At 41.6% G+C, this 16,965-nt stretch overlaps 1 protein-coding gene across 3 annotated transcripts in view; it reads right to left on the bottom strand.

The window, feature by feature from the left end:
- SERINC5 (serine incorporator 5) overlaps positions 1–16,965 on the bottom strand; it is a 106,626-nt gene that overhangs the window by 27,420 nt on the left and 62,241 nt on the right. For all 3 annotated transcript variants that reach the window (XM_072793588.1, XM_072793598.1, XM_072793605.1), the window contains 3 exons: positions 5,572–5,750; positions 4,964–5,046; positions 3,071–3,164 (listed from right to left, as the gene is read on the bottom strand). In XM_072793588.1, coding sequence (XP_072649689.1) covers positions 3,071–3,164; positions 4,964–5,046; positions 5,572–5,750 — 356 coding nt within the window. The remainder of the gene's footprint in view (positions 1–3,070; positions 3,165–4,963; positions 5,047–5,571; positions 5,751–16,965) is intronic.

Here is a 16,965-nt window from a genome sequence, read left to right as displayed (position 1 = left end):
ATTCCCTGCCCTGCTCTCCCCACAGCCCACACCCTGCTTTCTTTTCCTCCATTTCTTTTCACCATTGAACCTGTTACTTATTTGCTTGATCATAAACTGATTATCCATCTATGCCCCCCACTGTCCCCAACAGAAGGTAAGCTCCACAGGGCAGGACATCACTGTGTTCACCACTCTTCTCCTATTGTTAAATGCCTGGCAAATAATATGTGCTTAATGAATACTGCTATGAAGACTGTCAACTGTTAAAACACAACTTTGTGCAGCAATGGTAGCAGCATGGCTGCTATTCTTGTTGCTCCAGATTTGTGACATCCTCCTTGATGACAACTTGTTTTTGCACACATCCCAAATTAAGTGCCACAACTTATGTATCTTTATACTCTCAGTGTGTACCACATTGGCACACAGTTAAGACTTCCAGAAATTGTGAATAAATGCTAAATGGGAAGAAGTACTTAGAAGGACATCAGAAAAGGATCAGACAAGGGGGCAGGTGCACCCACAGAGTAGCAAGCTGGGACCAGGTTGGGAGAGTCAGCTGGCTTCTTGGACTCTGAAGTAAAACCCAACCACGATGGAAATTACAAATCTAGCACATTTACAAGATGAGCCTTTGTTAGAAGCACTTGAATGTACCTTCTACTCTTTGCTATTTCATTTTGATAAAGAGTCGTCACTTCAAATCACAAAATTTGGAGGTAGAAGGAAAAAAACATATAATTAAACATATAATGCAACCGTAAAACATTTGCAGGTGTGAAAACTGAGGCCAGAGAGGCCAAGTAATACACCTAAGGAGAAACAGTGAATTAAAGGGGCAAGGGTATAAATATCCAGAGTCTCCTGGTTTCTGGGTTCATGGCCTCTTTCCCACGGCCTCTGGGATCTTCTTCTCAGGATGTTCATTTAAAAGACAAAACAAAAAAAGAAAAGACAAAACAGGGGTGCCTGGATGGCTCAGTAGTTAAGCAGCTGCCTTCAGTTCAGGTCATGATCCTGGGGTCCTGGGATCGAGTCCCACATTGAGTTCCCTGCGGGGAGCCTCTGCTTCTGCCTCTCCCCCTGCTTGTGCTTTTGCACAATAAAATCTTAAAAAAAAAAAAAGAAAGAAAGAAAAAAGAAAAAATATTTTGGTTGTTCCATTAACAGTGATGTATTATATTTTCTAGACTTGTTCCGTTAAAACATATACAAAAAAAAAAAGTAAATTAGATTAATTTACCTTAAAATACATTATTAGTGAGCTTTCTAGCTTAATCCTAAATTTAGGCAGACAAATCAACTATGAATTATGTTGACAAAATGGATTTTGTTGGGATATTAGCCTCAATGCTGACACACAGCAACATCATTTGTTGCAAAGCTCTTAAGCCATTCTTATTGAGTGGTTTCTGGAAGGTTTTTACAGCAGCCAAATTCTTCCAAAATGCCTGTTAAAACTTGGCATCAATAATTAGTCCCAGAAAATGGCTTCAGAATCAATCAAAACAGTCAAGTCAGAGTTGGAGAAGCACAAGTATTCTCAAGAGAACATAGTACTTAATGGGCCAATCAGGCACTCAGTGTCGAAAATGTTATTATTTTTAAAGTTCCCTATTTCCAAGTAGATATGCAAAAATTTTAGGAAAAATATAGGATGATTTTTTTATTAGACAAATTTCTGTAGCTACTTATGTGACCAGTCAATGTGCTGCAAACATTTTAAATACTGACTTTAAATATTTGGGTACTTACTTTGATATTTACCAAATCATAAAATGTTAACACTAGCCTTTCACCTCTTAATTTGTTCTCTAGAGAACCAAAACCAAAACGAAACTACTACAACTACCAAGCTGAGGGATATAATCAAAATAAAAAGTATTTCAAAGAATTTGGGCCATACATTTTGTTTTGTCCAAGATAAAAAATAAATTTCAAATTCATACTCCACTTTCTGATTTTTTCCAAAACAGAATAAAATAACATGTACATATAAAGTCTACAAAATAACAAAAGTTTTATGAGGTGCAATGGGTATTTTCATTCATATTTTTTTTAAAGATTTTACTTGAGAGAGAGAGAGAGGGAGAGCATGAGCTAGGGGGGAGGGCATGTGGGTTGCAGGGCAGGGGGAGAAGCAGCAGCAGACTCCCCACTGAGTAGGGAACCTGATGTGCAAGTACTCGATCTCAGGACCCCGAGATCATGACCTGAGTCAAAGTCAGATGCTTAACTGACTGAGCCACCCAGGCACCCCCCTTCATTCATATTTTATAAATAAAGACAGCAAGCAGCAAAGTGCCTTGCCTGGAGTCACAAAGCCACCTGGCCTTAATACCCAAGGGGCTGACCTTCATCTAGCTGCCCTTTCCTTGATGTGGCTCAGCAAGAAATAAAATTAGCTATTAATCGTTTGGCATTTCCCATTTATCCTAGGATGTGAATTCCATGTTCAAGGCACTTAGAAAAGACTCCATTTCTAAATTCAGGATGGCTCTCTAAGGTAGCACAACAGATCTTCCTATTGAAGGGGTCCTTAAGCTTTTAGGCAAGTTGAGAAGGAACCAAAAAAATTTAACTATTCCAACACATATTTTTTGCAGAAAGTGTATTTTCAGCTCCAAAGTACCTTTTTTTTTTTTTTTTTTTTTTTTTTTTTTTTAAATCCTCTAAGGATAGAAGCCTACAATAAAGCTTGCCCAAGTTTTCAGGCACCAACCATCACAACCAGGGAGCCAGGGCTGAGAAAGTGCCAGCAATGGATCAGAGTCTGACTAAATCACAACAGCACCTGACTCAGAACTCAAATGAGAGAGCATGGGAAAAAGTCAAAAAGCGAAAAAACCAAAAGCAAAAAAAGAAGGAAAAGTAGAAAGGAGAGAAAAACAGCATAGGAAAGAAGTGAATGGGAAGGTTCGAAGAGCACGAGTGAAGGGGAAAGTGCTGGCAAACTGTCTCAGGCAGGAGCAGGCTGCTGATCCCTGCCGCCACATCTCGGAGCAGAGCCTCTAGCAACACTGTACCACAGGTAGTTTCTCTGAGCAACAGGTGAGTTCACTTGGAAACTTTCCAAAAATGTACATACCAGTTCTTGTTCCACTTATGTGCAAACTCCACGAGCAGGATGAGCTGGATGCCTATAAAGATGAAGCCTCCAATGGCTCCCACGTAACGCCAGGCTATAAAAGAAGACCACCCGAAAGGAGATGAGGGGATTGTTCCCGTGTTGAGCTCAAAGGAGAATAATGACTACGGTTCATCTTTACTCTGTTCTTACTGTACCTGCAACACATTTAATTTCCAGGCAATCCCATAAGGTGGGTGCTACTATTATACCCACTTTACAGATGAGAAAACTTCAGAGTCTATGTAAATTGACAAAGTCCCGCAGCCAGCAAAGGGTGCAGCTGGGGTGTGAGCACAAGTAATGTGGCTCTGGAACGCCTAGGCTTATCCTCCAGACTGCAACTGCCAGATATCCTAACAGATGCAGCCATCCATAAAATCAACAATGACCCACAATTTAAAAGTAAAAACACATATTGTGAGGAAAAAAAGGGTTCAAATTTTATTGCCTAGGGAGCCACCAGAGGCTAGTAGGGAGATGCAGTTCAGATTAGGGGCTGAGGACTCAGGTCCACTTCTCTGAGATGAGGAAGCCCTAACCTCGACTGAGCCATGTCACTCCTCTGGGTTACAGCCTGTCTATAAAAATGATGACGCTCTACTAGAGAACTGCTAGGCCCCTTCCCATTCTAAATCTATCATTTTAATATGTAAAAATATATCCGTGGGGAACAGAAAACTAGTAACAGCATTTTAGGAAAAAACAAGACTTAGATATAACTTCCTTAAGGAGTACATAAAACTAGTATGGCCCTAGGGGCGCCTGGGTAGCTCTGTCGGTTAAGCCTCTGCCTTCAGCTCAGGGTCCTGGGATCGAGCCCCTGGCAGGGAGTCTGCTTCTCCCTCTCCCTCTGCCCCTCTCCATCCCACTCTTGTGCATGTGCTCTCTCTCTCTCAAGTAAATAAAAATATTTTTTAAAAAAGAAAACAAAACCTAGCATGACCCTAAAAATTTTTAAGATTTTATTTATTTATTCATGAGAGACACAGAGAGAGGCAGAGACACAGGCAGAGGGAGCCCGATGCGGGACTCAATCCTGGGACTCCGGGATCATACCCTGAACCTAAGGCAGATGCTTAACCACTGAGCCACCCAGGCTTCCCTCTAGTCACCATTTGAAGGACTGTGGGCTGTTCCTTATGGACCAGCACAGTGTGAATGTCAATTAGAAAAATGAATTCGTTTGGGTTAAACAAGGTTTTGAACCACTGAAATTTAGGCTTTTTTCTTCCTCCCAGGTTCTATGAAGAAAGGCCCCTGTTTCAGGTATAAGTCAAGGCTTCAAATTAAATCAATTTTGGTAAATTCTGTAAGAAACAATTCAATGCTATACAGTTTCATGTAAGGTAAGTTTAGAAATAAGGCTAGAGGAAGCCTCTCCCATCCTGCTATAGCTGCAGGAGATTTGAAGTCACTAAGGAGCCGGTGCCGGGCAGAGGCAGGCTTCCTGGGCAGTGCTCAGTCAGACAGAACAAGGCCTCTATGGGCCTATTCAAATGTGGCTGATGGTGTCATGCTGACATGCTAAAGTGGTTTTCAAACAAATTTTAAGTGCCCCATTTTCCCTGCAGGTCAATAACCTGAAAATTATCATTTGAGCTCTCTAGGCTGCAGAGTAACACCCAGCCAGAGAGAGAGGGAGAAGGACTTGGGGGGTGGGGGGGGGCTGCGAGAGGGAGAGGAGAGGGTGGATGACGTGGATGGGGCAGGTAAGGTGGCAATTTAAAAACACACACATACAAGAAAACCACTAATTCAAAATATCAAAGGCATCCTGGACTACAGTTTGGAACGATTTTCCAAAATGGGTAAGAACAAAATAAATAGGTACCCCAAATACCCAATTTGTACCATTCAGAAAGGTCTCCTGGTCTGGAATGAAGAAAGCTCCTGAGCACATGGCCCCCAGCAGCAGAAGTTTAAAGAACCAAAAGCTAGAAAAAAGAAAAAAAAAGAGAGAGAGAGAGAGAGAGGAAATGTATTTAAATGATATTCATGGCAGGACAAAAGACCTCTTAGAAGGTAAGCACGGCAGGCAGTCCATGTTTCTGCCCTGGGTACTGTTCCTTCCAAATCGAGGGGAAGTAATTAAGTGACTGGAGACTGCCTTTTCCCATAATTAGACCAACTCAGCGTGGCCTCTGTGCAAAACACCACTTGGTTGCCGAGGTAGAGATGATGTAGGGACAGGTCTCAGTACAAGAAATAAAAACTCTCATCTCCGCTGCAGCTCTCACTGTGGTACTAAGTGTCACAAACACTTAGATTCTGGTTCTTAGGCCACTGAGGGTGACAGGTCCCACCTCCCCTAAAATCGGCATCAACAATCTCAACTAGGGGAAGAGCAGTTGGACAGTTGGACGGTTGGATGGGTCCAGGAGGTTGAGGAACGGTGTTCTACACACCAGGAAACAGCCAATTACCCCCCACCCCCTCACCCCCGAAAACCCAAGACCTACCCGTTGTGAATATGGGCTCTACAACCTTTGCTGCTGCTGATATTCAAGGTCAGGAGGCAGAAGATGAAGAAGAAACAGGCCATTCCGAAACAGACTCTATACACAGCAGAATATCCCACCAGCTTCTCACACGTGTCACCAGCTTTAATGCCTTTACAAATATCCTCGTAAAAAGGAATCTGAGCAAAGAGAGAAAAAAAGTCATCTGTTAAAACTGGATCAAGAGAGGGGAGCCTGGTTGGCTCAGTCAGAAGAGCTTGTGATTTTTTATTTAGGCGCTGTGGGTTCAAGCCCCAGGTTGGGTGTAGAGATTACTTTAAAAATAAATAAATAAACTTCTAAAAAAGAAACATAAAGCCGGGTAAAGAAGGGCTGTCATGAAGTGTTCCTTCGGCCTACAGGTCAAAATCCAAGGTGAAAATGCACCTTGTGCAAAGAGAAACAGACTGAGATAAAAGTCCTTCTTCCAAAGACTTTTTCTTAATTTTCTCTAAACCATTTTTTAAAGATACAGTGCTGTAACCTCCCAGGTCACCTTTACTTATCCTAAATGAATTCTGCAATCTAGCATCAGAATTTTAAAAAATTGTACTTGTAATACATGGATATATTTTTCCTGAAATGCATATATAGAATAAAAGGTGAAAGATTTCCTTCACTCCCACCCCAAAATATCAAATCCTCTCCCTTGAAAGTTAAGAATTTGGTGGGTAGGGATGCCTGGGTGGCTCAGCGGTTGAGCATCTGTCTTTAGCTCAGGACATGATCCTGGGATCCAAGATTGAGTCCTATATCGGGCTGCAAGGAGCCTGCTTCTGCCTCTGCCTGTGTCTCTGCCACTCCCCCTTTTTCTGTCTCTCTGATTCTCATGAATAAATAAATAAATCTTTATTTTTTAAAAGATTTTATTTATTTATTCATGATAGACAGAGAGAGAGAGAGAGAGAGAGAGACAGAGACGCAGGTAGAGAGAGAAGCAGGCTCCATGCCGGGAGCCCGACGTGGGACTTGACCCCAGGACTCCAGGATCGCACCCTGGGCCAAAGGCAGACGCCAAACCGCTGGGCCACCCAGGGATCCCCCAATAAATCTTTAAAATAAATAAATAAATAAGAATTTGGTGGGTAGTTTTATTAATTTACATGTGTATGTCCCCATCCCATACTTATCCACAACATACCAACTTACATACATACATACACTGGTATGGCATCACATATATAGTATGTATAAAACCAACTTTATTAAAGAAAAGATTATATGTACTGTTCTACAATATGTGCTTTCCCAATTAACAATAAGCTGTGGAGATCTTTCCCTATTAATCATACATAAAATCCTGGCCCACTTTTTAACCATTATTTATATTTTTTAGTAGACCAGAATTGATTTTTTGTTTCCTGTTATTTGTTTTTGCTATTATAAACACTGACTCAGTAAACTCTGTTATGCATGCCTCATTGTAAACATGTCATTAAATATATAGAATAGACTCCTGACTTAAAAATGGAATCAAATTTTAAAGTTTCAAGAGGTAGGGGATCCCTGGGTGGCGCAGCGGTTTAGCGCCTGCCTTTGGCCCAGGGCGCGATCCTGGAGACCCGGGATCGGATCCCACGTCAGGCTCCCGGTGCATGGAGCCTGCTTCTCCCTCTGCCTGTGTCTCTGCCTCTCTCTCCCTCACTGTGTGCCTATCATAAATAAATTAAAAAATTAAAAAAAAAATTTAAAGTTTCAAGAGGTAAAGTCAAACCATGCTTTCAAAGACTGCAACAATTTATACCTCATCAGTAATATCTGGGACTGCTCACATTCCCAGCCTAAGCATCTCACTTAAAGTTAACGTAAAAGTTCAGAACAAATGGCCCCAAGATATGCCACTTTGGCATGTGAATTATTTTGAACTGAAAACTGAGTTCCAGAAGACTCAAAAAAACTTTGACCTTCCCTGTTAATTGCCTCAACAAAATTTAGATGAGGGGGGGAAAGGCGGGGAGAGGGGGCCAGAATGAATTTAATAGAGGACCAGCTCCAGGAAAAAAGCTACCGCCACAGAGAAGTCCAGCATACTATGAACTCAGTGTGGTAGACAAGAAGAACTGAGTAAACGGTTTGAAAATTCCTCTCTCTGTCCCAGAGAGAGGTTTCAACAGTGGCCCAGTAAACATTTGTTTACCAAACACATACTCCTCTTCATCTTCCTGGGAATTGTTTTCCTTCTTATTGAAGTCTCAGGCCCCTGCCCAGTTCTCCTTAGTTCAGGATGACATTTATACCTTATTTTGCCTATCTTCAGGATCTCATGCTTATGAGATCATGTATCGGATTCCATGAAAGCAAGAAATCAAGTTTGACTTTTCCCGATTAATCTGTCTCCTGTCAATTTAATTTTTAGACCAGCCAGAAGATTCTTGAAGGGTAGAGGAAAATTTTCCTTCCCAACAATAAAAAACACTATCCTATTTCAATGTCCATCTTCCTCATTATGAGTCAGGTTCACATCTTCTATTAAATGTATGGCTATCTATATTTTTCTCTGTGAATTGGATATTAATTGGGCTTTCTTTTTATTCACTGGCATTCTTTAAGAGTCTTAATCTTCTGATAAAGGTTGACAATCATTTATTCTAGTTAAACTGGAATAGAAGGTTTCAATGTAAAACCTATAATATTTAGTCAGTGGTTTAAAAAAAAAACCTGGGGATCCCTGGGTGGCTCAGCGGTTTGGCGCCTGCCTTCTGCCCAGGGCATGATCCTGGAAACCTAGGATCGAGTCCCACATCAGGCTCCCTGCATGGAGCCTGCTTCTCCCTCTGCCTGTGTCTCTGCCTCTGTCTCTCATGAATAAATAAATAAATAATCTTAAAAGAAAAAAAAAAAAAACTTGCTTCTTATCAACACTAAAGTTGAACATTATTCAGAACAAAACAGAAGTTGAAAAATTACACTGTAACTGTTACTCACAAGACAAAAAACATTGTAGAAAGAAAAAAAATGACACAAAGCTGGAAGTAAAATTGAAGCATGGCAATTTAGTTTTATCTCCAGAAAAGATCTTAAAGAAACAATAGTAACTGAGGCTATTCAGATTTCCATAAGCAAAAAGAAGACGAAATTTAACTGGAGTTCATTTTCCTGAATGAGGATTCCTACCACTCAGAAAAGGTCCACAGTCATTACTACACCAGAATCGGAAATATGTTTTTCCAAAACAACATGGAAACATTCAAGTTAGTGCCTCAGGCAAAAACGCATTGTTGTTGTGACCCAATTAGTACAGCTCCTTGTCTGTGAACAGATAGATACTAAAGATTTCATAAAGAAATGTCAAATATTTTGTAGTCAGGAAGTTTTTAGAATTGCAATTTTTTTTAGATCCCATCAAGATGTAAATACACAGAGACACTACTGTATTTTTTAACAGGCTACAAAACAAAGTAGCAGACATGTAGGACTGCCAGATAAACTACAAACTATGTAGTTAAATTTAAATTTTGAGTTAACAATGACTAATTGTTTAGTATGTCTGCAGGGGTGCTGACAGTAATGACTCCATCTCTGGCCCTCCATTTAGTTTGTGTTCACTGGGTGATTTGTCTTGGGATCCCTTGGAGATTAATATACATACTTTATAAATGTCTGCCAAGCCTAGGATGGGGGGAGGGGTGGGGAGGCTTGTTTTGGCCTCCCATGAATCTGTTAAATACAACATGGTTTTTCGTCTTCCTGAGGCACAAGTGGTGCCACAAGATCTAATTAAAGGTTAGCTGTCAATTAGGTGTATGCAAACTTTCTGATCTCACTACAGTGCCCTTCTGTGTGTCCCCTCATTCTGTAAAATCTGGACTAAAGCCTGGACTCTGCAGAGAATAACTGTGCAGCTGCTGTGGATCATCCTCTGCCAGATGTGCCCTCCCATTCCTGCCTCATCCCCACAGTCAGTAAGGTACCTTGAATAAAACTGTAAATTGTATGGAGTCACCTGCTTCATTTTCTACTCTCAGAATTGCTTTCTTAGTTTGGGGGATACTTTACTGTTCCTCTTCTACCTTCTAACAACACCCTGTACAATATTTGGGAGATACTTACACAAAATATTGCATGAGACATACTTATGCTTAAAAAAAGCATTATCTGGCACAAGATAAAACTCAAAAAAAGTCAGGGTCTCTTTGGGAAGGGCCAGATGTACTTTATGCTATGAAGTCTGGTCCCCACCCTATAGGTGAGAAAACAACATTTTAAGCTACAAAGTAGAGGACATACTGGAAAGGTGACCAGTTTCAGGTAGGAGGGTAAGTTGAAAGGCCACTGGTTTAATAGTCGTAATGGATAAAGAATGTAAAGCAATGGCAAGGAGGCCAGAAATTCTGTGGGTGGAGGTCATAGGACCATATGGAAGCTATAATGAGATATCACCTCACACCTCTCAGAATGGCTAAAATCAACAACACAAGAAACAACACGTTGGTAAGGATGTGGAGAAAGGGGAACCTTTGTACACTGACGGTGGGAATTCAAGCAGCCACTCTGGAAAACAGTATGCAGGTTCCTCATAAAGTTAAAAATAAGAGCTACCCTATGATCTAGTAATCACACTACTGGGTGTTTACCCAAAGAATACAAAAACACTAATTCAAAGGGATACATGCACCTCTATGTTTATTGCAGCATTGTTTACTACAGCCAAATTACGGAGGCAGCCCAAGTGTCCATCAATAGATGAATGGATAAAGAAGAGGTGGTGTAAATACATATAAACATAGATATGCTATATATGTGTATACACACACATAGGTATATACATACACATACATATACATATAATGGAATATTATTTTTCCATAAAAAAGAAAGAAATCCTGCCATTTGCAAGAACATGGAGGGAGCTACAGAGTGTAATGCTAAGTGAAATAACTCAGTCAGAGAAAGACAAATACCATAGGACTTCACCCATATGTGAATTTTAAAAAACAAAACAAATAAGCAAAGGGGAAAAATGGAGAGAGATCAACTGAGAAACAGACTCTTAACTATAAGAACAAAATGATGGCTACCAGCAGGGAGAGGGGTGAACGTTGGGTTAAACAGGTGATGGGGTTAAAGAGTGCACCTGTCATGAAATGAGTGCTGGGTGATGTCTGGAACTGTTGAGTCACTATATTGTATTCCTGAAACTAATGTAATGCTGTATCTTAACTAACTGGAATTAAAATTAAAATTCGATTAAAAATTTTTTTTCACAAATAAATGATAGAGGTGCCTGGGACGCTCAGTTAGTTAAGCATCTGACTCTTGGTTTCAGCTTAGGTCATGATCTCAGGCTCCCCACTCAGCAGGGAGTCTGCTTGTCTCCCTCTCCTTCTGCCCCTCCCCCTGCCTGCCCATGCACTCTAATACATAAATAAATCTTTAAAAAAATAAATAATAAATTATTCAAATATCAACATAATGGGAGATCCTACACAAAGTGAATGTTGCAGAGCCTCTAGTAAGAAACAAAAGCTATATCCATATTACTTAGTATTGTAACAAATAGGTAATATTGCTTTAAACCTGTAAAAGCGGGACCCCTGGGTGGTTCAATTGGTTAAGTGTCTGCCTTCCACCCCTGGTGGTCCTAAGGTCCTCCTGGGTGGGGAGTCTGCTTCGCCCTTTGCCTGTGTCTCTGCCTCTCATAAATAAATAAATAAATAAATAAATAAATAAATAAATAAATAAATAAATAAATAAATAAATAAATAAATAAATAAATAAATTTAAATAAGTATATTCATTGAACTCTTTTCTTCCTTCCTTTCTCTCATCTACTCAGTCAGTGAAACTAATTCCTGACATCCCCCTCCCCTCAGTTTAATACATGCATGTCAGTACTCCTTTCATCTCCACCAGCCCATCTTTTACCAGCAGTCTCTTCTCCCCCCACCCCCTCCCCACAACCTATTCAGCTCCATCTCAAGGAGAATGCCAATGCCAGAAGGACCTAAACTCCCATTCTATCACAACCCCCGCCCCCCGAAAAAAAACCCTCCCATGTTTACTCCCAGAGGTTCTTAGGCTCATCGAATGAGTATGTGGCATTGACTATTTCATCCAAAATAAAAGTAGCCAAACAACCCCCAGTGTTCCATGTACTAAGACCTGCCTTATGCTCTGTGGGTGACTTAGTCATTTAGTCCTCAGTAAGTGGTGAGTATTTTTAGGCAAAGAGCCTCTATATTGAAAAAACCAACAGAATTTACCAAGGGAAATTTGCTCTGGTTAAATATTTGCTGCCCCGAGCTCCATCCCAGTTTTAGGGAAAAAAAAACACACATTACACAGACTCCACACTGTGGGGTGAAGGCGACAGGCCTGCTCAGAGTGTTGCCTCTTTTAAGGCTGGTTCTGGGCATCCAAGGACAGTACGCCTATGTTGGTTCTGTAGGGACCCGTGCAAGAGGTTTCTTTTCAACCTTCAAGGCAGCCCGACTCAAAGCCATAACATTATCAGTAAGAATAAACAAGGACTCAGTGGACTTCCAACCCTAACTGCACTACTCGCTTGAGCCAAGTCCACACTCTCTCTGAGCCTCAATTTCCCGATCTGTACAAAAAATAATATTGCCATCCACCTTACCACAATGTCCCAAGAATTAATTCAGTCAATCCTTGTAAAGTGCTTGCCATAGTCCCTAATCCGTGATAGCCATTAAGTAAACTTCCAGGGGTGCCAGGCTGGCTCAGTCCATAGGGCATGTGATTCGCAATCTCAGAGTTCAAGCCCTGTACCGAACCGAGCATGAAGCCTACTTAACAAAACAAAACAAAACCCCACAGTGAATTTCCCTAAATTCTAAGGTACTATTTTACAAAAAGAACTTTTGCGGGAGGGAATCTGCACATTACAGGAACGACTATGGGTTCCTGCATTCTGATTTAAAAATGGGGAAATAAGCATCTTAGAATCCCATAGGTGCTCTATTCATTTTGCCAAGGACTCATAGAGCAAGACACAAGGTAACTTCCAACAAGGTGCCTCCATCCCTGGCATATTTACATAAGAACTGAGCTCCAAAACACAGCATTTATTCATCTGTCTTTCAAAGAAAGACACTCAAAAGATATCTGAACTCCCTAATCAGGGAAGATATTTTCAAAAACATCAACACAAGCACTAAGTAAGTACTAAGCTCAAAGAGATGGAAATTAGAAGAAAATCCACATAATTTTTCCTGGGAGTACAGACTTTGGAAGGGTTCTTACAGAAACGGAGAGGAGAAAGATGAGAGTGGAGTCCCTCCAGTATGAAAGTGTTGTTTGGAAGAGATGAGAAAATGGTATATTAGCAAAGCTAAGGATTCTTCCATTATATCAGAACGCTGCCTGAATCCAAGGTGCCATGAAAGCTTTGGGCAGGCTGGCGTGAGTTAACAGCATGAGAACCAGAAGAACTGGATCTGCAAGTTCTATTTAATATCCCTTATTTGAAAATGAATATCAGAACCAGAGCCTCTTTCTGTCTGCCTCTCCTCTTTCTGGTATTCCACTAACCTTCATACTTCTGAGTGTATTTGTTTTTCTCTGTGGAATAATTCCAGGTCCATACCAGTGATGTTGTCTGCTACCGACCAACGGATAGGCGCTGTGAAACAGGGAATGCTGCAATCAGCTTCCATCCTCCCAGGGACCCCCTCTAGGCTGGGAAGACTCCCTCTAGGCTGGGAAGACCCCTCTAGGCTGGGAGGGCCCCCTCTAGGCTGGGAGGGCCCCCTCTAGGCTGGGAGGACCACCTCTAGGCTGGGAGGATCACCTCTAGGCTTGTTCCTTGACCGGTGGTTATCTTTGAGGGCCTTTGGGGGATGAGGGAGGCAAATTAAAGTCAGGGCCAACAACCCGCTTCTCTTTTGTGTGAATCTCTAAATATTTTTAAGAGGCAAATCTACATTTGTCATTATTAAAAAGCCACAAGAGGAACTAAACTTACACAGTCTAGCTTTATCTGATCCTGCCATCTCTGAAATCAGGAACTCAATGACCCCAAAGGATAACTCTGCAAAATATCAGAAGCATGAGACAGAGACTAGCCTTAGTGCTCACAGCTCCTTCACCACAAGCATTTCATCAGGATCGAACATACACAAATTTGATTAGACCAAAAAAAAAAAAAAAAAAACTGTGATCAAACTGTAAACACAAAGATTTCAACCCAAACAAGACAACTTCCAGAGGACTAATTATGATGGAATGAACAGATCTTCCAAAGGACGGGAACAAAGCGGGCACCCAGGTGGCTCAGTGGTTGAGTGTCTGCCTTCGGCCCAGGGCGTGATCCTGGAGTCCTGGGATCGAGTCCCGCATCGGGCTCCCCGCCTGGAGCCTGCTTCTCCCTCTCTCTGTGTGTCTCTCATGAATAAATAAACTCTTTTAAAAGCGGGGGGAGGGGAACAAAGATCAACTAATATCAAACTAATGTCAATCTCTGTAAGAGAATTAGGTGTAACATCATTTTGCAATGATGTTACATTGTGGGATGTACCAACTAAACCATACCAGTAACCAGTCTTGAGTAAGAAAAAATTTAATCCCAGTGAAAACTTACAACACTCTTCAATGAGACAATAGCATTTGGGGAACAGGGGCCATGGAATGGGTAGGTCCTACATGGTGATTTGGCGTAAGCCTATGAATTAAGGCAGAGGAACACAGGTATAGGAACCCAGGTTTCTAGCTTGATAGCTGATCCAATGGCAGACCAGCGGGGAACAGGAATCAGAAAAAAGAGCAGTTTCAAAGTGGTGGGGCAACACTTCACTTAAAAACAAATTGCACTGGAAGTGCCTGTATCAAGGGCAAGTGTGAGCAGGTGTCTAAGCAAGGGTGTGGTACTCCAGAAGACAGCTGACTAGAGATAAAGGTTTAGTAGACCAGCAGGAATGGCAAAGGAGGCATTCGAAGGCAGTAAGTAAATTCCCCTGGAGAGGAATGGGTGAAGGAGCGGAGGGGGCTGCAGGTGGACACAGCCCAGAACCCTGGGGAGTACACATATTCAGGGGCCGGGAAGAAGGAAAACACTCAAGAAAGAAACTGAAAGGGTGCAGAGCTGAAGAGAATTGGAAGGAGAGGCTTTCAAGAAGCAGAGCGTGGTCAGCAGTGTCAAACAGTGCCAATGTGGTGAGGGCTGAGCAGTCAGTCACCCTGAGTTTGGCAGCCGACAGTCATCTGGGACGCTGAATCAGAATATTCTCTAAAGCCAGTGGAAGCAGAAGCCAGAATGCAGATGGCTGAGGAGCTGGCCAGGGAAGTGAACCTAGTGGGTCCTTTGCCCATGTTTTCAAAAAACTTAATGGCAAACTCAGGAGTATGAGGATTGTTTCTAAATTTTACAGATTTGTGATTACGCAGCAATACATAATCATATTCTTGTTGCCAAGGAAAATGTAAACTACCATAAAGATAGAGAAAATACAAGGGGCGCCTGGGTGGCTCAGTCAGTTAAGCAGCCAATCTTGATTTCAGCTCAGTTCACGGTGTCAGGATTGTGAGATCGAGTCCCACGTTGGGCTCCACGCTGGGCGTGAGCCTGTTCCAGATTCCTTCTCCTTCTGCTGCCCCACCCTCCACACGCTCAAGCATGTGCACACTCTCTCTCTCAAAATAACTAAATAAATATAAGATATAGAGAAAATACAATCCTCTTGACCATTATTACCCAACTTTAACTTGACTGCTTCCCATAGTCACAGCTGCGTGCATACCCTTCTAGACATTTTGCTGCACCGCTCTACACTCACTGTGTCTTGCAGACTGTTTCATGTCCGTACCAGCCATAATTTAGCTTCTGCTACCCAAATGGTAGACATTTAGGTTGTTTCTGATTTTTCATAATTATTTCATAAATAATGCATAATGGATATTTTCCCTATTGTGCATCTCTCTGTGTACACATGTAAAACATCAAGGACAGATACCAAGGAGGTAATTTTGGATCATAAAGTTAGAATGTTTTACATTTTAATAATAATATTGCCAAACTCTCCCCAAGGACGATTTTTGAGAATTCCAGGGTTGGAGTAATAGGGAGAGTAGAAGAAAGGAAGGAAAAGTGTCAGGAGAGCTACCAAACACATGCATCGGAGCCAGGAAATCCTCCACTGGCCCCCTCAGGGTCAGCATCTCAATGCTCTTTCTTGAGGTTCTTTGCCCACAAGCACTGTAAGGGGTGTAGGGTGGGAATGGGACCCTCTGAGTCCAAGAAAAAAATCTACATCTAGCCCCAGAGACACTGGGGAGCCTCACTACGGAGGGCTACACTTTGTTTTAGCTGGCTTACTATCCCCCCCACCCCTCCCACCGAACACAGGGTCTGATGGAGGACTCTGTACTGCCCAGAGAGAAACAAGGCCAGTGAAGAATCATTTGTGAACACAGAGGTGCTGGGGTTTCTATAACAAGAGGACTAAACATCTCAATAGGCAAAACTTTCTATTCAGATCACTTACCAGATGGAAGACATGTTTATGGCCTAAGTGAGTCCCAAATCTGCTTTGTGAATAGACTTGGAATATGGTGATGCTGTATTATACACAAATTCAACTGTGTGCATGACTGTCTTCTATAACTTTTTAAACCCAGTAAAACTAGAGTTTGCATGTGAAATCTTTTTTCCATACTATACGTTACATTATATGGTTAAATATACATTATGGTACAGAGTTAGTCATTCACTCACTCATTCACATCCACTATGTCCAAGTATTGTTCTAGAATATGGAGATACAAGCAGTGAATAAAATGATCTTAAAAAAATCCAAGCTGACAAGAAGCTAACGTTCCAGTGAGATGCTTTATACACAGAACCATGTGTGCTCTACTTTGTGGATATTCCAAGCATTTTCATGGTTAATTTTGACTCTTTGTGATTTTTGCCTCAGGTGGGACATGAGAATCTAATATCCCCCAGAAGACTAGACTCTACCACACGTATAACTTCAAGTTCCTGGGAGGCCCTAGTCCCCAGTCCTTGTGCTGAGGACCGGGACAGGGAAGACATTTAGGTTTCTGGCCCAGTATCTTTCCCATTTTACCATCTATTGGACTTGGAATGGGAAGGAATGGGGAGTCCTTAGCAGCAGGGGAACCTAAGTATCCTCACACTCACTTTCTCCATCCACACTTTTTCCTGATCCCCAAGATGCTTGGGTTTGGCTACATAAAAAGAATACAAATTATTTTTATTTGTGAATAATTTACCATTCATTTCAAAAGGCCATGCAGAATAAGACAGATACAGTGTTAAATGTGTCACACTAAATTTATTGCTACACTATTCTTATCTCATCGACCTAGCATGTGGTTGACACATCCCCATGATCTACAACGTAAGCAAGGACTCTGGTGCCCTCAATGCAATGT

This window comes from Canis lupus, chromosome 2 (genome assembly GCF_048164855.1).
Source record: "Canis lupus baileyi chromosome 2, mCanLup2.hap1, whole genome shotgun sequence".
Classification (NCBI taxonomy): domain Eukaryota; kingdom Metazoa; phylum Chordata; class Mammalia; order Carnivora; family Canidae; genus Canis; species Canis lupus.
This window is presented reverse-complemented; position numbering and strand designations above follow the sequence as displayed.